The sequence below is a fragment of the Taudactylus pleione genome, unplaced genomic scaffold (assembly GCF_031769625.1).
Source record: "Taudactylus pleione unplaced genomic scaffold, aTauple2 ptg000065l, whole genome shotgun sequence".
NCBI classification, from domain to species: Eukaryota; Metazoa; Chordata; class Amphibia; order Anura; family Myobatrachidae; genus Taudactylus; species Taudactylus pleione.
In genome coordinates, this window is record NW_028284467.1 from 13,299,672 (window position 1) to 13,320,739 (window position 21,068).

Genomic DNA, 21,068 nt, shown 5'->3' on the forward strand with positions numbered 1-21,068 from the left:
ACGCAAGGAAACAGCCATCTATTGTTCTTAATAATATATAGGCGCATAGCTGCTACTTAACTGATAACTGTAATAAGACCAATGAGACATGAGGTATAAAGGCAGCCATGTTTTGTGCTGATGTATAGCACGGTTTCCAAGTGTAGTACTGCTTCCTGTCAACATGCTGCACAAACAATAAAAATAAGCAAAATAATGGCAAGACACAAAATGTAACTAAGCTATTATACAAACACGTTGCAGATTTGTCGTGAACAATGGTGTTGATACAAAATCTTTATTTCCCCATTAAAATAATACCAAGGTCATCTGGTTTTGGCCCCCCAGTGACATGGCCTTGAACACCCACACAACACGTTCTCCCTCTCCACAAAATAATAATACTGAAGCAAATTTAAAATAGGAGCACTTTACAAGTTTTTTTCCATATATAATATTATTCATTTGTATTATGATAAAATAATCAGATAAAGCAAAACTACTTTTACACACATGATTTGTACAAAGACAACATGACAATATTGCTTTAGTTGTATCTGTTTAGCTAAAGCAGACATTAATGGAAATGTTTTTAGTGGCAAACCTGTGCTGCGTACACATTAACATTATATATAAAAAGGTTCAAGCTTGATTTCCTGTTTTAATATGTAAACAAGTGTTACGTGTCAGATATGGGATTTTTCCTGTTACAATACAATGTAACAAGTAAAACCAGTGACCAGTTTCATATTTTAAAAAGGAATCATTGCAAACTTAACGGTTTATTAACAAAAAAAATATAATAAAAAAACAACAACTTTGCAGAACAAATGTGTCAGTGATTAAATTATCAGGAATAACCATAGTAAAGATGTAATGTCATTTTGTAGGGATAGAAGATGGTTAGAGTACAGGCACACTGCAATTTGTAGCAACAAAAACATTTGCTTTCATTAGCCTATAGGTGGCCACATAACAATTGGGTCAGCCATTTTTATTCCAGCCTAATTGGCACTATACTGGAATTTAATTGTGCTGGCTGGAACATATTGTATTTAGAGGATAGCATCAACACTGCAATCCTACCATTTGCCCTGATCACTGGATACCTATATCTGTACAATCTGATCCTCTACATATATTTCCAAACGGGCAAAAGATCTGATCGCATCACATTAGGGCAATTTCCTGCATTATCTGGTTGCTATCTGTTGTAGCATGTGTTTTCACTATAAATAAATCTCCTGTGTTTCCTAACCTTCAGAATATATACTGCCTACACAATCCATACACTTCCCATAATGGTCTTACTTTCTGCACGTGTAGAGAGATTAGACAAGAAATAAGGCATGATTAACAAAGTTGACGTCAGTAACAAGTTCATAGTAAAACAGCGTCACCATGCAAGTTTCCGTATCTATTTAGGGATGTTTTCTTATTTTTATTGGTAATTTGTCTAACAAATAAATATGAAAAAAAAAACCACATGAAAAACACTGTAAAAAATTACATGTAATAATGCAAAACCTATCACAAATGTTAGCCATGTATAGGAACTGAAATTTTGGATTACTTTTCCTAACACCACTTAATTTAGAACAATAAATACATTTGCTTCACAGCAAAACAAACGAACAAGTATGCCATCCACTGTAAAGTCTGTTTTTGGGTTTATCTCGTCTAGGGTAAATTAGTTTGGGCATACATAAGTAAACCATTTATATCCTCAAGGAAAGCTATTATTTGAACGGATGCAATCCACAGTATGATTTATACATCTCAATCATTTTTTGTTTGCAATTATTTACTTCATTAGACATTAATACAGTTGTTCCCAAACTGTGTACCGCGGCACCCTGGGGTGCCTCGGGACACTTGCAAGGGTTCCTCAGGTTTGTGGTCTAGCACCAAATCAACTTATTTATGGTCAATGTAATGTAATTATGTAAACAAACAGAAGCGCAAACCTGTCCACCACTACATAACTGAACCTAAGGATGACAGGTAAGCGCAATTTACTTAATAATTTCTTTCCTCAAGAACAAACTTTTGGCTTAGGGGTGCCGTGAAAACAATGCTGATACTGTAGGGTGCCGTGATTCAAAAAAGTTTGGGAACCACTGCATTAATACATAGTTTTACCATTGGTTTAGCACTGGCATAATGCTCTTTTCTAGAATATTATGTTAGACACTTTTTTTTATCTTTTAGAATGCCAACAATATGTTTTTGTAGTCAGTTGGGGTCACAGTTGGCAAAATTGTCCATGAAGTGGTTTAAAAGGACATGTCTACTTTTGGTCAAGTCCTCGCTAATCTTACCTTTTAAGTGAGATGATTATAGTTTGAGGTCTCATTGCTGGAAGAGCTAATGCATCCATTCCTCTCTCACAGAGGTTAATAAAAGCACTTCTTCCAAAACCCTATGGGAGAGTCATGGATGGTCTTTCCTCACTGCTTGCTGTGAGCTTACAGTGCAATGGTCTCTTGGCAGGTCCCAGAAGTAACAAGTTATGTGAGGTGGGGGTCAACCTCCCCTGTCTGCTACATGAAGGGTATGTAAGACTAGCAATTATTTGTCTTAAAGCAGACTTTTCATTTAAGTTATCCATACATGGTCAGGTCTGTCAGCCTGAATGCTAATAAACTGGATCATTGTCCATTGTCTAAAGCGCTGTCTGGATTAGAAAATATAGTCTATGACAGTGGTTCTCAACCTCAATCCTCATGTTTCCCAACAGGTCATGTTATGAGGATTTCGGTCTGTGGGAGCAGGTGGGATAGTTGACCAGCAAAATATAGTAACTCACCTGTGCATAATTGAAGAAAGCCACAAAACATGACCTGTTGGTGGTACTTGAGAACCCTTGATCAATGACAAATAGGACTGCATAATTAAAAAAAAAAAAACAAAAAAACAACATCACTACATATATAATTTTTACAGAAGCGTAAAAAACACAAAGGATACTGAAACGGATATAGAAACCACTCTATTAGACTTGCTGAATCTTCGGAAGTAAAAAAAAAATAATTGACATTTTTTTTTAATAAACTTAAGACTACATTTTAATACATCAATGTCAAAATAAAAATCTGAATCTTCTGATTTTGGAAAAGGAGATTATTAAACATATACATGAATTACACAAACTGGAGAATATATTATTTTCAAGAGTTAAAAAAAACCCATCCAAATGCTGATTAAATTAAGTTCCAGATCCAACGCTGGTTAGCAAACACTAACCAGAAAGCGGACTACATATGACTAACAAAAATAGCTGGTATTTTAATTTTCACCACAAATATTTAATGATTTTATAAAAAAAAAAAAATTATATCTTAACTTCCTCTTGAGCTTTGTGCAAACCATTCCTCCTTAAGATTTTAAAATACATTCACTCCCCAGGTCGTCATCATTGTGAGGATAAGCACCCTGTTCTATATATCTGCTGGAGACTTGTGTGCTTACAATCGTCTCAATAAAGCTAATTGTTCAATTCACATTCACTGCCTTAAGCCAGCAACAAAAACCCATCAAAATCATGTGCATGATTAAAGAAATCCACAAAACATGTCCTGTTGGGGATACTTGAGGACCAGAGTTGACGCAACACTTGTATGATAATTTATCATCCATGTTGGATTTCAATTACAGACTCGGGAGTAATTCACACTGAGATCAGTTATTGTCACTATAGACAGCAGGCGCCACTCAAGTTAATGGGCATCTGAAGACACAATAAAGTCTTTGAAATGCATTGCGCTGCTGCCTGTGTCATGATCGCTACATCAAAAGTGTGTGTAAGAGGCCAGATGCTTCACTGCTTTGGATAGATGATTTCTAATACTTTAAATAGTGTTGGAAATGTTTGCAAAATCAATTTATCCACCTACACTTTTTACTGGGGTGTATTTGATGTATGTTCAGCAATGTGAAAGTCTCCAGAATGCAGGCTGAATATGACTTTGAATTGTGCCACATACTGTAGCAATTTTTTAAAGCATGCCTTAAAAGCCAGGAGCTCATTTATTCAGGCACAATAAATAGGTCTATCATATTCATCTTACTGGAAGCAGTAAAAGATATGCAAACAATAAGGCTCATTTACAAACATACAAAAGTGCAGTGCAGATGCTCTTTTGCCACATCACACACACTCCTGTAGCTGTACCCATTTTATGGGAAAATGCATGGATTTGATGTTCAAGAGGGTTTGCACCATCTTGTGGTAGAAGATGGGGACTGCGCGGCATTATTAGGATAATAGGGAGCATATACGGGACAGTCACATTGTAGCACTTTGGCCAATAAAATCTAAACATTAAAACAAAAGTGGCAGGAAATAAAGAAGCCCTCTTGCTTTTCTGATTCATTTAATACATGAGAATGAACAAATATTTTTGTAAAAAAATAGAGCTTAAATTAAATTAAGGGTCTGTTGTAAATGAACAATATAAGTTGCTATGGTTTCCATCACAAGCATTTACAGGTGGGTGGGGGCATGCACCTTTCCCAAGGACCATTGACCTTAAAAAATGTTTAGCAGTAAAACAAGGCAGAAGTACAGGGGTCCATTTTTTTGTGCTTTGTAAATAAACCATAGTGTATTTAAATTAGCCATGCCAGTGCACCACCTTACCACTGGCATATCACCCGGGAAGTTTCCTAATGACTGACGCTGCTGGGGTTTGCCAAGTGCCAAAGAACAGCAGCACAGCTTCCATCGGAAGAGAATAACTGCACATTGGAGAATGTGGCTACAGCAGAGTTCCTGCACAAATACACTACCGTTCAAAAGTTTGGGGTCACTTAGAAATGTCCTTATTTTTGAAAGAAAAGCACTTTTTTTCAATGAAGATAACATTAAATTAATCAGAAATACACTCTATACATTGTTAATGTTGTAAATGACTATACTAGCTGCAAACGTCTGGTGTTTAAAGGAATATCTACATAGGTGTATAGAGGCCCATTTCCAGCAACCATCACTCCAGTGTTCTAATGGTACATTGTTTGCTAAGCACGTTAGAAGACTAATGGATGATTTGAAAACCCTTGTGCAATTATGTTAGCACAGCTAAAAACGGGTTAGCTCATTAGAGAAGCTATAAAAGTGGCCTTCCTTTGAGCTAGTTGAGTATCTGGAGCATCACATTTGTGGGTTCGAATATACTCTCCAAATGGCCAGAAAAAGAGAACTTTCATGTGAAACTCAACAGTCTATTCTTGTTCTTAGAAATGAAGGCTATTCCATGCGAGAAATTGCCAAGAAACTGAACATTTCCTACAACGGTGTGTACTACTCCCTTCAGAGAACAGCACAAACAGGCTCTAACCAGAGTAGAAAGAGAAGTGGGAGGCCCCAATGCACAACTGTGCAAGAAGACAAGTACATTAGAGTCTCTAGTTTGAGAAATAGACGCCTCACAAGTCCTCAACTGGCAGTTTCATTAAGTGATACCCGCAAAACGCCAGTGTCAACATCTACAGTGAAGAGGTGGCTCCGGGATGCTGGCCTAGGTAGTGGCAAAGAAAAAGCCATATCTGAGACTGGCCAATAAAAGGAAAAGATTAATATGGACAAAAGAACACAGACAGAGGAAGATTGCAAAAAAGTGTAATGGAAAGACGAATCGAAGTTTGAGGTGTTTGGATCACATAGAAGAACATTTGTGAGAAGCAGAACAAGTGAAAAGATGCTGGAAGAGTGTCTGTCGCCATCTGTCAAGCATGGTGGAGGTAATGTGATGGTCTGGGGCTGCTTTGGTGCTGGTAAAGTGGGAGATTGTACAAGGTAAAAGGGAGTTTGAATAAGGAAGGCAACGCCATGCCTACCCTGTGGACAGCGCTTGATTGGCGCCAATTTCCACCTCCAACAGGACATTGACCCAAAGCACACTTCCAAATTATGCAAGAACTATTTAGGGAAGAAGCAGGCAGCTGGTATTCTGTCTGTAATGGAATCACCAGATCTCAACCCCATTGAGCTGTTGTGGGAGCACCTTGACTGTATGGTACGCAAGAAGTGCCCACCAAGCCAATCCAACTTGTGGGAGGTGCTTCAGGAAGCGTGGGGTGAATTTCTTCTGATTACCTCAACAAATTAACAGCTAGAATGCCAAAGGTCTGCAATGCTGTAATTGCTGCAAGAGGAGCATTCATTGACGAAAGCAAAATTTGAAGGACAAAATTATTATTTCAAATACAAATCATTATTTCTAACCTTGCCAATGACTATATGTTCTATTCATTTTGCAACTCATTTGATAAATAAAAGTCAGTTTTCATGTAAAACATGAAATTGTCTGGGTGACCCCCAACTTTTGAATGGTAGTGTACTCCAGTGAGCTTCTATTGGGTGGAAGAATTTTACTCTATGCTGCCATGGACTTATTTGGGCTGTACATTCACACAACAGGTCCACATCGTATATGGTGATCTGATATGGACTGGCAATAAATACAGGCATTGTGTGGCCCACTTTATTAAAGAACATAGTAATGAAATATAGAGATGGAGGTAGACCCAAATAAAACAAACAATTTCCTTGAGCACAAAAAAAGTGTGAGTGGAATGTTGAATTAGAAAATGAATAAATAATAGACATATAGATGCTAATAAAACACACTTTACAGGGATTGTGAAGTAATATCCAGTTGCTGAGAAATGGTTTTGTCAGTGTGCCCCATTTATCTATTTCCAGGTGAAGGTGCACTTCCATGTGTAAGCGCCAAGCAGAAAACCTTGTGATATATATTATATATATCCTGCAAAATAACTTCTTATAACGGGACATTCCAGAGGTTCTATTCGAGTCCTGCAAATCAAAAATGTAATTGGTACATGCAGCTTGATGCTTGGTAGATCTATGTTACATTGTCCAAACCACACGAATATGTCCATTGTTACTACTAAGCTTGGATACAGGTTTCTAACAAGGAAATACTGTAATGCATGTTGGTATATTATGGACTGCTGACAAACTTTACAGGCAGTAGTAAAAGCACAGTGTAATTATACAACTTGGACCCAAAACACCAGTTCTCTATCTACCACAGCATAATATACAATCACTGCGACAGACATGGTTTCTTGCTTTTTGAAATCTAAACATAATTTTAACATTGAGGATAATCTATATAGTAGAGCGCATCTAGCAAGGTTACTGTTCAGCCCATGAGTATTATGGTGTATTATACCAGGTGCAAAATGCTGGTTATGAATGAAAACAATCCAGACAGTAGAAGTCATTCAGCCATTGCAGAGAGACACTAAGCTCTCTTGCCACAATGGAACAGAAGGCAGTAATGAGAAAGTGCATCAATAGTAAGTTTGTTTTTTTTACCTGCTGGCAATATAGTTGAGTACTTAGCAAATTCCCCAAAGACAAACTCATTAAAACATTCAGCATATATTTAACAACATATATTAGTAGGCAACAAAATACTTCTGTAAGGATCAGGACACTTGTCACAATCTATCACTTGCATTGTCTAGGACAGATGCAGTAAAGTAAAACTTTCTAGCTGTTTGAATGACAGGTCCCAGCATGCTAGCCAATGAGAGGCTGACTTTCAATTCAAACCCTGCTGGAAAGCCCACAGGTTGCGTCACCCTGTAGGTTGCGTCACCCTGTACTCTATAAACTGGAAAATTTGTAAAATTGCTAAACACACAGAAATTGCCATAGAACAATTCAACATCATCTCCATATTTACCACAAGTGGATTTGACTGTTGACAATTGTTATATTAATATTTACATATTTAAAATATAGGCAGAATATTTTACATACAAGACCTATCTAAATGGAAAAGAAATCTAAATTTTAGTCCAAAAACCTTTTTTTTTTTTTCCTTTTTAAAATCTAAACCGAACACCCCACCGTAGCGCTTGCGAGGCTTAACCAACTGTAAACTCTGCTCCGCCGCAGGGGGAGGAGACTCATGGCACCATTACGCAGAAGCAATTTTACTACCTATTGTTAATTTACTCAGACAAAACAAAGCTACAGCTGCAAATATGAAGGATTAGAAAAATAAATCCTTTCATAATTAACTAAATCGGCACTGCAGAACCAGGTCATAGAAAATGCAGAATGCTGTCCCTGTGACGCACTGGTCGGAGGAACAGCCAGCACTGTACTTATACTGTTAGTTCTGCAGTTAAGATACAGTTAATGTCCAGTGATCTGCTTTTAATACTACCTTACCACAGTGTTCCCTTTCATAAAATTATCGCAGAAAGACCATGATCTACTAGGTTAGGCTAAAAAGATAATGCACATTTCAATCTACTGTATCATCAAGCATTGGTATATTACATGAAATTGTGTCAAAAATAATAATAAACCTGGTGTCATTTTTGAGTGGTTAAAAGTCTATTGTCTTTACATGTTGTATGCAACATAGATTGGATCTAACTGATCCGCTAAGAAACTGTCCCGTAGGTGCATCCGCTGCTTCTCTCCTCGAGAATTGATGGGGATGACGCCAGGATCCACCACTACCACTACTCCCACGATCAAGTAATGTTCTTCCAGCACAACATTAGTCACTAGAGGAACCAGATCCAGGGCCTCCTGCTCAGACCCGCACAGCTCCACCACCACTACCAGCAGGTTGGTCCATGTGAATACAGCACTGTTTTCCAGGGAAAAAGAAGGAAATCAAAAGTTTAAATGTTTTGGAGCTTTTTTTTTTCCCCTAGCAATTTAACTGAAGGAACTGACCGCACTACATATGTATAGTGGTGTTCTAGACTACAAGAGACATCAGACAAGCACAGGTCACTCAGCCCTAATTATACGTAGGGGTGTCCATAGGACAGTTTCTTTAATTTGGTTTCAGATATCATCAGGGAAATAAAAGCACAGAGATCCATAAATCTGTGTGCCTTGAAAGATAAGCTGTCTACGTACATAGACGTGATAGGCGCTGCTCAGACCACAAACAAATGATGTCACCACCACTGTAGCTATCTCCAAGCCATGTATGGCACTGCTGTGTCTTTGTGGACAGCTCAGAGATGAATGGATCACACTGTAACAATATATTTCCAGTGCTTTGCTCAGGTGTATTCTGCTTCATAAGCAACAAGAGCAAAAGTTTGTTAATGTGCCCTTTAGGCTATTGGAGCCCATACATCAACAATCAAAATGGTCAATTCTGCGTTGTGCCGATGATCTTGTAAATCCTAATTCACCGATTACAATCATTTTTTGCTCGGCATCGGCGATCCCCATACATTGCCATTTTTTTAAAAACTTTTTTTACAAATCATAAGCAAAACGCAGAATTGTCCCAATTGATTGTTGATGTATGGACCCCTTATTATATAATAAATGCCGGTTGCCAATGGACCTCGGCTAAAGAACTAATCCAAGGTAAACAGATGGCAGAAGTGTTGAAAAGAAATAGGAAAGGACAGATCAATAAAATAGAAATAGAAAGTAATGGGCGTTATTAAGTGGTTATAGCGTTCACCATTTGTAATCCAATTAGGAAATAATATGGCTAAGACAGGCATAGAGTATTTAAATTAAGAAGAAAGAATTCTACAATGCATACACACCATTCAGCAATGCTGCGATGTGTGCGTGACACAGAGGTCTCTATGTCGATGGGATGGTAGCGCAGTCCCCTCAACTCCAGTGTTTCATCCAGTGCTCCAACAACAAATAAGGCATCATGCCGTTCTTAAAACGAGAAGGAGACAGAAGCAAACCTTGAGCAACAATGAAGTGTTTCATGAGATGCTATATCTAGTCACTATCAATGTAATCGAAAATTACATATACAGGTTGAGTCTCCCATATCCAAAATGCTTGGGACCAGGGGTATTTTGGATAACGGAATATTCCGTATTTTGGAATATTTGCATAAAATAATGACATATCTTGGGAATGGGACCCAAATCTAATCACAGAATGCATTTATGTTTTATATACACCTTATACACACAGCCTGCAGGTCATTTTATACTATAGTTTTGATAATATTGTGCATCAAAAAAAGTTTGTGTACATACATAAAATTAATTTATGTTTCATATACACCTTATACACACAGCCTGAATGTTATTTTATACTATATTTTTATTAATTTTGTGCTTTAAACAAAGTTTGTGTACATTAAACCATCAGAAATCAAAGGTTTCACTTTCTCAGTCATGCTAAAAATATTCCGTATTTCGGAATATTTGGATATGGGAGACTCAACCTGTATATATATATATTTTACATATAACAATCAAACTTTGAAATAAATTTTCAATAGAATAGAGACTTAAGTAGCAATTCATTTGGTTTCTGGTTGCCCGTTAGTAATGGGTGCCCAACGGAAATGTTTCCTTACACATCTTTGCTGCAATTGCGCCAAAAAGTCTCTCTTGGCGCGCCAGGTCCCAGGGGGCCTTTTTTGTTGAAAATGGGTCTAAAGGTGCGTACACACGGAGCGATAAAACTGAACAATATTGTTCATATCGTTATCGTTCATTTTTATGTACTTACCAACCTGTCAACGACCAACGATGCTCGTTCCCGCATGGACGATAAAGATATCTTTCATCGTCCATGCATACAGGCCAACTTGCACGATATCGTCAACTTTCCCTGGTCAGAGGTGTGGCAGGATGACTCACTGAAAGATATCTTTCAAGTCGTTGGTGGTACAGATCATACCGTGTGTATGCACCATTAGTCGCAATGCGATGCACCAGCAGACTGTGCTAATTTGATATGTGACACTTGTTTATCTGTGTGCAAATGAGTCTCTGAATCTGTATAGAAAGTGCTACAATGTAGCAGCAGCAGCTTTTTTCATTCCAAGTTGCGCTGTGCTTCATATACAGACTCAGGTGCATACAAATATACAAGTGCCGCCTATCAAATTAATCAGCACAGTCTGCTGGTGCGTCCTAGTCACATTGCATTGTGGCTTAGACGCATTTTCAGAAAAAAAAAAAAAAAGACGCCCAACACTAGAAGAGTGGCACAGGACTTGGCGGCTCACTCATGCCAACCAAGTTGCGCTGCGTGGCGTATTCAGTCTATTGAGAATACATCTGTATTCAATTGTTGCTCCAATCAAGTGCGAGTGCTGAAGTTAATGCTTGTCGCATCCAAAAGCACCGGGTTTAGACTTCTACTGTGTAGAACGCCCAAACAGCCAACTTATTGTGGCTATCTGCTCGCTACCCCAGGATGGTGCGAGCAGAAATCTGGATGCCCACAGCACTTGTGCCAGATCATAGCAACAATTGAATAGCTTCATCGGGCGTTCAAAAAAATAATGTGCAGTTATATAATTCACACACAGAATGTTTTTTAATTTAAAGTAAAAGTTATGATTGAAAAGGTACTTGTGTAACTGGTGACACCTAGATGTGATAATCATACCTCCACTTGCATCCGTCAACTCTGTTCTACGGACAAAGCCGAGATATCCAGTTTTTGCCCAGAGCGTCTGTGTGTCCCCAAAGCTGAGCTTGGTGTTAAAATGATCGGCCTGCAGACTTTCACTGTCATAGATGGTGTAGTATCCACTGGCTGTGTGAGGACTGTTCACCCAAATCTGTGGCAACACACAAGTGCAAGCTCAGTGGGCAGAGATACCATACTGCAATCACACTTGTATATAATTCAGCGCTCCACGTCAGAGCCAGCTACGTCGTGTTACAGAATACAATTAATCAATATGTTCTAAGAAAAGGGCTGAATTGCATAGGTCACATTACATTGCGTATAGCAAGCTGTTAATGTCATTTCTCCATTGTTGGAATGTGGTATGTATAGGTATAGCTTACAGTATATTAGTTTGAGTATAATAAACAATGTTTGTTGTAATTATGAGTATACACCAGCAAATGTAAAAGAGCTCACAATCTAAAGCAGCCTATATTTTAAGGGTTTCTGCAGATTTATGTATTGAGTATGTGGTACTGCCATCTAGTGGTGACAAATGGCAATGCGGTGGGTAGAAAGGAAGGAACAAAGGGTATGGCAAACTGGTAAGTGAAGCTGACACACAGATAAAAGTGTACTCTGTATATGTACCAAGTGGGAAATGCCCTATATAGTTCTCACTCTGCTCACATATTTAGGTGAACTTATGTTCAAGCTGATATATCTAGTAGATGTGTTTGTGTGAAACCTTTTAGAAATAACAGGTCCTGCTCATTCAGAGACCCCACATGGCAAACGGCCTAAACAAGAACCTTTAACGTCTACCATCATGTGTTGCTCTTTACCCTGTTGTCCTTCACTGAATGTTGTTATTGCTTATATACAAGATTGTAGCGATGTCCATCCCTGTGGATTTGGGAGTATTAGGAGGAGACCAGTTTATACCAAATTTCCTTTATTAAGTTGGTTAGTTTTACATGGGATTCTCTAGAAGTAAAAGTAGTGGTGCCAAACATCAGTGGTTTTCTGATACAGAATAGGGGGCATATTTACTAAGTGGTGGCTTTGCTCATCAGAGCTATTGGCCACAGGATTTATGGCAATACATGTGTGTCCTCATACAACGTAGCTTTGGTCGCGCCAAACAGCCCTCTCTACGCCAAGCTAATTATTCGCTCAAAATGCGCATCTTATTCACACAAAGAAAACTTGAAGCGACAAAACTACTTAGCGAGACTGCAGAGATCAATATATGCAACATTTGAACGTGTGCGGCGGAGGCTGAATCTGTATATGAAGCGATACCAGGCAGTGGTCATGTTTTTTTCTCATGTTCCTTTGTGCTTCACCTGCGACTTTACGTGTTTAAAACTAATTCCTGTGCAGTTAAAGCCGCAGCCCTGCGTATCTAGTACACTGTGAGCTGTGTTTTTCTGCTTCTCGTGCCATATGGTGTATTAAGGCTTGGTGTATGAAGACACCTGTAATATTAAATGCAAAACACGCCTGTTTTTAAACTTGTTATTGAAGTTTTAAATTGCACGTCTAGAGCCACTGATAAGCACCCGCTTAGTATACATATCGTGAAGTTTATTTTTCCTTTGATAAATGACGTGAAAGCTTGGTATCAGCCCTCCCTACTATATTTAACTAAAATAAATACTATACATCATGGCTTTCCAATTGGGGTGACTGAGAAAGTACAGTATACTGTACAGCAGGGGTCTACAACCTTGGCCCTCCAGCTGCTGTGGAGCTACACATCCCAGCATGCACTGCCACCTTTCTGATATAACAGCATGCTAAAACTATGGCAGTGCATGCTGGGATGTGTAGTTCCACAGCAGCTGGAGGGCCATGGTTGAAGACCTCTGCTGTACAGCCTGTCCAGCTGAATTAATGACCAAGTAGAGCAGCACAGCTATGAACGGGATGTGGTCGGCATCCTGACGTGTGGGTTGCCGATGGTCTTAATACCAGCGCCGAATCCCGACAGGTTGGGATCCCGGCACAAGTATCTGGGTGCAGGGTAGCGTTAGCTAGCGGGGTTAGGCACTAGGGAGAGGGTTAGGATTAGGGTGCGGGGAGGGGGAGGTTAGGTTTAGGCACGAGGAGGATGGGTTAGGGTAGGGGATAGAAAAGTACTCACCGTTAGGTTCTATGGGTGTCGGGATCCTGGCTGTCGGGATGCCGCTGTCGGTATTCTGAACTGCGGCATCCCGACAGCTGTGTGTGTGTGTGTGTATATATATATATATATATATATATATATATATAAATAAAACCATTGTATTATGACATTTGATAGGCAATTGGAAATTAGCTGTAAATGTATGAATAATCAATTCTCTGCACATACATGTTACTGAACACAAAGTATAAAGTAATAAATGTAAAGTTCAGTACAAAGAGTAGCTCAGTTACAAGCAACAAATATGTGAAGAAATAGGAGTAAATGGATAATGTGATAACAGATAAGGATGACATAAGCCAGTATCTCAGTGGGAAAAAGGGAAATGTATAATTTAAGTGAGTAAACGGTATCACATAATGTGAAATAAACTGCTGAGGACTATAATACACAGTTCTTAAGTTCAACTTTATTTTAAATATCATGAAAATATCTCTTTTATGGATTAATTTTCTATAGATTGTATGGCTAGAAATATTACGTTGTTGATGTCCTTTTGCTGTATTCACTTAAGGAACGGTCTCTAGACCTCACCCATCATGCTACTGACAAGTGATCCTAGCTTCATTTTCTACAAATCACAGAACATTTATTCTAACTTGGGAAAACTCACGTAAAGGATTCCAATCTGTCTGGATTCCAATTGTTCAGTCACTGCTGTTGGCCACTGACCATTATTCGTATTGTAAATGGAATTTGCTGGCACTATATAAGTAACTGTTAACCACTTAACTGATGATTTAATTTTATCCCTAAAACTGGTCAGAAATTGTCATTTTTTTATTTCTTAAAGTTTAAAATTTATTTAAAAAAATATATTAAATATATCATATATCATGTCCACAGGCCCCAAATGTAAACTTACCTCCCACCCCCCATTGGCAGACCTACCTCACCAAGATGAGAATCTCCCAATGGTCCTTTGGTCTCTGGATTAACAATAATCACTGTGACTCCAGGCAGAATCTAACAAGCCGATCAGAACAACAAAATTAGATAAATGGGCAAAAGCAAATCAAATCTATACTTTGCAGTTTTACAAACCTACCTATTGATATACTCCTACTTAATATATTTTTGTACTAACCACCCATGTCATATGTAAACATAATATAAACATAATCATACACAATTCTCAAGTATATACACTTTATATCGTACGAATTGCACAGTGATCATTAATTACTACAGGTTGAGCCTCCAATATTCAAAATGCTTGAGACCAGGGGTATTTTGGAATATTCCGTATTTTGGAATATTTGCATATCATAATGAAATATCTTGTGAATGTGACCCAAATATACACACAGAAAGCATTTATGTGTTATATATACACCTTATACACACAGCCTGCACGTCATTTTATACAATATTTTCAATAATTTTGTGGCTCAAACTAAGTTTGTGTACATATATAAAATTCAGTTATGTTTCATATACACCTTATACACAGAGCCTAAAGGTAATTTTATACAATAAATTTAATAATTTGTGCCTTCGACAAAGTTTGTTTACATTGAACGATCAAAAATCAAAGGTTTCATTATCTCAGTCAAGCCAAAAAAAATCCGTATTTCGGAATATTTGGTTATGGAAGACTGAAACTGTATCTCTCTGTCAGCCAGAAATTAGAATTACTCTTGGATTTTCAATCCGGCTCATTGAGAGAAGATGCAGTGGCAGATGGATGGGTTATGGTCAACCAGCTGCCAAAGGAGACTTTCCTGTTATGGCCAAGTTAAAAAGTTAACAGTCAGCCATGAGAGCACAGGGCACAGCAGATTCTGGTACCTGCAAGATTACCACTTTCCCTCTATGCTGTCTGGTTGTGAACAGACAGGGTATATAATCTATATTTGGGTGGCATGTCCTAAAAAGGTATACGGTCAGCATCCCAGCACGGGATGCCAGGGCTTAGAATCCCGGCACCAGAATCCCGGCAGCCTGACAGTAAGTAGTGGGGTTGGGGGGAGGGTTAGGCACTAGGGGGAGGGTTAAGGTTAGGCACTAAGGGAGAGAATTAGGTTTAGAGTGCGGGAAGGGGGAGGTTAGGTTTAGGTACTGGGGGGGGGCTAGATTCAGGCACAGAGGGGGGATAGGGTAGGGGGAGGGATAGGATACCTACCTACAGGAGTCGGTATCATAGCCCTGTCGGGATGCCAGCGTATGGATTTTGACCCCCGGGATCCCGAGTGCCGGCATCCCGTACCAAAATCACTATCTTCTGGTAGTAAAGTGGACACTCGCTAAATAATATACTAATGGTGAACATTCAACTAAACCCATGCTCTGTTCATCTGTGTCTGCCAATTTCCTAATAAACCTAAATTCCATACCCAGAACACAGAGTGCTCATTTGTCAAACACTGGAGATGCCCAGGATCTCTATTCTGTCAGGCAATGATAAACTATGTTTTATAGTGACAAGAAAATAATCTGGGACACCTAGTTTGCCAATTACCCTAAAACTAGGATTCCCCCCTCTGCAGGCCCCTCTCACCGCTTAGGGAGAAATTCAATGAAGAATGAGGTCTCGTCAGAATGCTGTTTGAGGTTTGCCTGCACATATCTGGTAATTACGGAACAAAAACCTGCATTGTATTACATGCTAGGTTCAGACAGAACCTCATGGCTACATTTAGCCAACGACTATTGGCATACCTATACTTGCACTCTGCCTAAATGATCCATGGCTGGTTAAGGGGCACTAAAATTTAAATGTTACCAATACAGCAGGGAAAACTATGAACCAATGCTGTAACCCATCTGATGTGCATGGACACTTACTGTATGCCTTAATACTGCCATCTTGAAGATAAAAAGTATACTGCCTGCAGCAATTAGGGCGCCCAGCTCCCAGCAATAACCATACAGCTTACTTTACACACATGAAACAAGCGCATTATAGTGAGCGCTTATTGGACCATTGCAAATATAATGAGATTACAATGAGAAATACTAACTGCAGTCACTAAAATATTAAATGATGTATTATTAAATAAGATTTTACCTTTCCAGATTCCAGTAGAAGCAGACTCTGTGGAGACCCCCTCTCCACCAAGCGTACCCTAAATGTAAGGCAAAGGTCTGGTCATTCACCTATTTATGCCAGTTAATGCTAGAAATGCATCAACCAAATCATTCTACCTGTTATCAGACCACTCAGTAGGAGCATACACTCCATGTAAGACTGAAGAGAAGGAACATACCATGTGGCCTCTTGGTGGCACTATATAATGAAACTATACATCAAATGCTACATGATCTTTTCTCCTTAACACAATGATATCTACCCATCACTCCCTATGATTCATCTCTGCACCTTGGCTCAGCAGCAGCTTCGCTTTGACAGTACAAATAAGAAAGTATTAGCAAGCATCAGTTCTGCCTACTTCTGGTCTCCACTGATTACAGCAGTGGCACATTTCCTTCTCTGCCTGCTTCTGGTCTTCCCTGGCTACAGCAGTGGCACATTTCCTTCTCTGCCTGCTTCTGGTCTTCCCTGGCTACAGCAGTGGCACATTTCCTTCTCTGCCTGCTTCTTGACTTCCCTGGCTACAGCAGTGGCACATTCCGTCCCTGCCTGCTTCTCTACTTCCCTGGCTACAACAGTGACACCTTTCCTTCCCCTGCCTGCTTCTTGACTTCCCTGGCTACAGCAGTGGCACATTCCGTCCCTGCCTGCTTCTTTACTTCCCTGGCTACAGCAGTGGCACCTTTCCTTCCCCTGCCTGCTTCTTTACTTCCCTGGCTACAGCAGTGGCACCTTTCCTTCCCCTGCCTGCTTCTTGACTTCCCTGGCTACAACAGTGGCACATTTCCTTCTCTGCCTGCTTCTGGTTTTCCCTGGCTACAGCAGTGGCACATTTCCTTCTCTGCCTGCTTCTGGTTTTCCATGGCTACAGCAGTGGCACATTTCCTTCCCTGCCTGCTTCTTGACTTCCCTGGCTACAGCAGAGGCACATTTCCTTCTCTGCCTGCTTCTGGTTTTCCATGGCTACAGCAGTGGCACATTTCCTTCCCTGGCAACAGCAGTGGCACATTTCCTTCCCCTGCCTGCTTCTGTCCTTCCCTGGCTACAGCAGTGGCACATTTCCTTCCCTGCCTGCTTCTGGTCTTCCCTGGCTACAGCAGTGGCACATTTCCTTCCCTATACCATACTTGCCTACAGATTTTGGAGTCTATCCAAGGCTCCCAAGTTCCACCTACACGGGAGTGGGCAGTCCAGGGTCTCAATTACACAATTTGCGGTGAATTGCTATGATTGGAATCACAGCACCACACCCCACCCATCTGGACGGCCCGAACAACACGTCAGCAAATAATGTCCTAAACCACTTTCTTTTCTTCATTGCCATCACTAAACATGTATTGTGAATTCCTAACATAATGACCAGCCCTTAAAAACTGAATGCATTACTAGATTTTACATCGCTATGCCAATCCATACAATATAATTGGAACACTGAAGAACCAAGAAACTTGCACATAACTTTTTTCCTGCCAACAGATAGCAGGAAATAGCAGAAATGTCTGCATCACTTCAGATTATTCTGACATTAGCATCCTATGCGTTTCAGGCAATGCATGCCCGCCCCTATGTCTTTCCAGGCAACGCCTACCCCTGTGCCTCCCCGGGCAACGCCTACCCCTGTGCCTCTCCGGGCAACGCCTACCCCTGTGCCTCTCCGGGCAACGCCTACCCCTGTGCCTCCCCGGGCAACGCCTACCCCTGTGCCTCCCCGGGCAACGCCTACCCCTGTGCCTCTCCGGGCAACGCCTACCCCTGTGCCTCTCCGGGCAACGCCTACCCCTGTGCCTCTCCGGGCAACGCCTACCCCTGTGCCTCTCCGGGCAACGCCTACCCCTGTGCCTCTCCGGGCAACGCCTACCCCTGTGCCTCTCCGGGCAACGCCTACCCCTGTGCCTCTCTGGGCAACGCATACCCCTGTGCCTCTCCGGGCAACGCATACTCCTGTGCCTCGCCAGGTAATGCATACCCCTATGTCTTCCTGCCAATGCATACCCTATGTCTTCCTGCCAATGCATACCCCTACTGTATGTCTTTCTGGCAATGCATACCCCTACTGTATATCTTCCTGGCAATGCAAACCCCTATGTCTTCCTGGCAATGCATATTTATTTTAGACAGTATAAGTGAGATGTTTTTTTTTCCTTGTAAGACAATATGGCAAATGTCAGTGGTGTATTAGGTGTCATAAGGCAACATACTGTACAGTATATGTCTATCCACACTGTATGGAGTATTGGCAAGTATATGAGTGCCAAATATTAGCACCTAGATATCTAGCAGGCATGGTGTTAGCGTGTAGGAATAAAGCAGTACATATAAACACTACTAAGATACAATTATATACAAGAAGAGGTGTAATATGCTATCTGCTGCTGAACTGCAAACTGTATTGCTCTACGTAAGCCATTATGTAGTAGAGCAATAAGGAAAAAATATTCCACAGGATATGGAAATAATATATATTGCATTTTAATACATAAGAAAATTGTATTTTTAATTACTATCATATATGCTTAATATCCAATATATGACATTTTGGGGTCTATTTACAAAGCTGTGTTAGGAGATAAAGTGAACGGTGATAAGGTACCAGCCAATCAGCTCCTAACTGCCATGTCACAGGCCGTGTTTGAAAAATGGCAGTTAGGAGCTGATTGGCTGGTACCTTATCACCGTTTACTTTACCTCCTAACACAGCTTAGTAAATAGACCCCTATATCATTTAAGTGACCAATCTAAATGCAAGTTTTAACTTTTTATTCTGTGCTAAAATGATAAAATCCAAAGAAAACAGAAAAAATCATAGCTCTCTCTCAAAATAAACTCACAAATTCAGTGATGCCATGCCAAGTCCTGTTTGATAGACCCCCTCCCTAATACTTTTCACATACAACATATATTTATCAAGCACAATCATAATGTGATTAAACTGAATACCTGTCATGCCGAAGGGATTTAAGATCCACATACACTGTAGTAGGATCTGGCCCTGAGGTTCCCTGGAAATGAAATAAGACAACAATTTACACAAACCAATATAGTCCGCTTTAAGGATTGCTCATTTCTGGAATCTGAATTGAATATACTTAAAGTAACTTTAGAAGCAAAAGTAAATTATAACATTTATGTAAATTGTGCACAATTATATTTAAAGTGAAATTGCAGTGCAGAAAGGTCAAATCTAAACAAAAAAAAAAGTTCAAGCTCTTGTAAGACTAATAAAATGTTTATAAATAACTTTATATTGCTGCGCTATTTAAAAAATATATAATATATACATATTTTTTAAATAAATGTGATTACATTGTGCTGCACATTAAAATAACTACTTCAGTAACAGAAAAAAACCACACGACCCCCTCCCAATAGACAGCTCAATGACCTTGTCATGTGAATCACAGAGTTTCCTTTAGAATCCTATGCACTGGGCTGTACTCCATGTGCCTTTGTACAGCTCCATATTGTGTCCAGAGCCCTGCCCTTGGTTTTCTTATTACTATTACCATGTATGGTATGATTTCCAAAGCCTCTACGTATACTTTACCTATACAGCTGTTCCAGGAATTGGGAATACGTGCTGGACAATGTGGGGGTACATGATTTAGGTTGTTGGGGCATGTGATCACAATATCATATCCTTTTAACAATTAGACTTGCAAAATTGGGATAAATAAGCACACCCGAAATGCCACCCAGAACACACTTCTTCCATGAAACTCCATCCTGTGCAAGGTCAGCAACTTGCGATAGCTTGGAGGTATGGCACGGGCGTGGGTCTTGAGCTCCACATACAGGACTGGGTATAGTGTTAGGTCCTGAGTTTTTGTTTGTATTATAAATTGAAGTTGGATTAGGTCGCTTTAATAAAGCAGGTTCAGGATAAGGACTTGAATAATGTTAGTCCTATGTAAGGGTTAATGCTAGCCATGGAGCGATCTCTGCTTATATAATAACTTGGAATGAGCTTTGCCTCCATTACCTGTAAACATATAGCAGTATTCACTCTTGATCCAAAGGTAGTACTGACAGCTCGGGGAGATAGACCAAGATCTTTAAAAAGTTTGGAAAATGAATACGTGAGAGCGACTCTTGGACGTTCTTCCGCCACCACCACACAGGTCCGCACATATGACAGATTTATGCCTCTTGTCTACAGGAAACAATAAAACAGTATGAGATAATAGAGTCTTTAGATTTTCATATTTAAATGTACTCCCCCCCCCTAAGGGTGGCAGTTGCTATTGGCACAGGTTTCTCTTGCTATTCATTATATTTAACAAACAGAATAATTAGGGGTAAGGAAGAAGTCTTAAAGTCATAGTTTATATGCCCATAGCAGCAACTGAGATGGAAGAGACTCTATAGATCCCCTGGAGCACAGCGGTTTGTTGTGTGTGTACCTGTATAAACCTGCTCTTACCTGTATAAACATGCACAGTAACACACTGTTTATTTGC

General features: G+C 39.8%; 1 protein-coding gene across 1 annotated transcript in view; it reads right to left on the reverse strand.

Annotated features, from left to right (window-relative positions):
- Nucleotides 1-261: 261 nt before the first annotated feature.
- DIP2B (DIP2 acetate--CoA ligase B (putative)) overlaps nt 262-21,068 on the reverse strand; it is a 258,999-nt gene continuing 238,192 nt past the window's right edge. The window contains exons 32-38 of the mRNA XM_088465945.1: nt 20,591-20,761; nt 19,549-19,610; nt 16,588-16,645; nt 14,469-14,543; nt 11,381-11,555; nt 9,556-9,679; nt 262-8,624 (exon numbers count right to left, since the gene is read on the reverse strand). Coding sequence (XP_088322071.1) covers nt 8,372-8,624; nt 9,556-9,679; nt 11,381-11,555; nt 14,469-14,543; nt 16,588-16,645; nt 19,549-19,610; nt 20,591-20,761 — 918 coding nt within the window. The 3' untranslated portion in view covers nt 262-8,371. The remainder of the gene's footprint in view (nt 8,625-9,555; nt 9,680-11,380; nt 11,556-14,468; nt 14,544-16,587; nt 16,646-19,548; nt 19,611-20,590; nt 20,762-21,068) is intronic.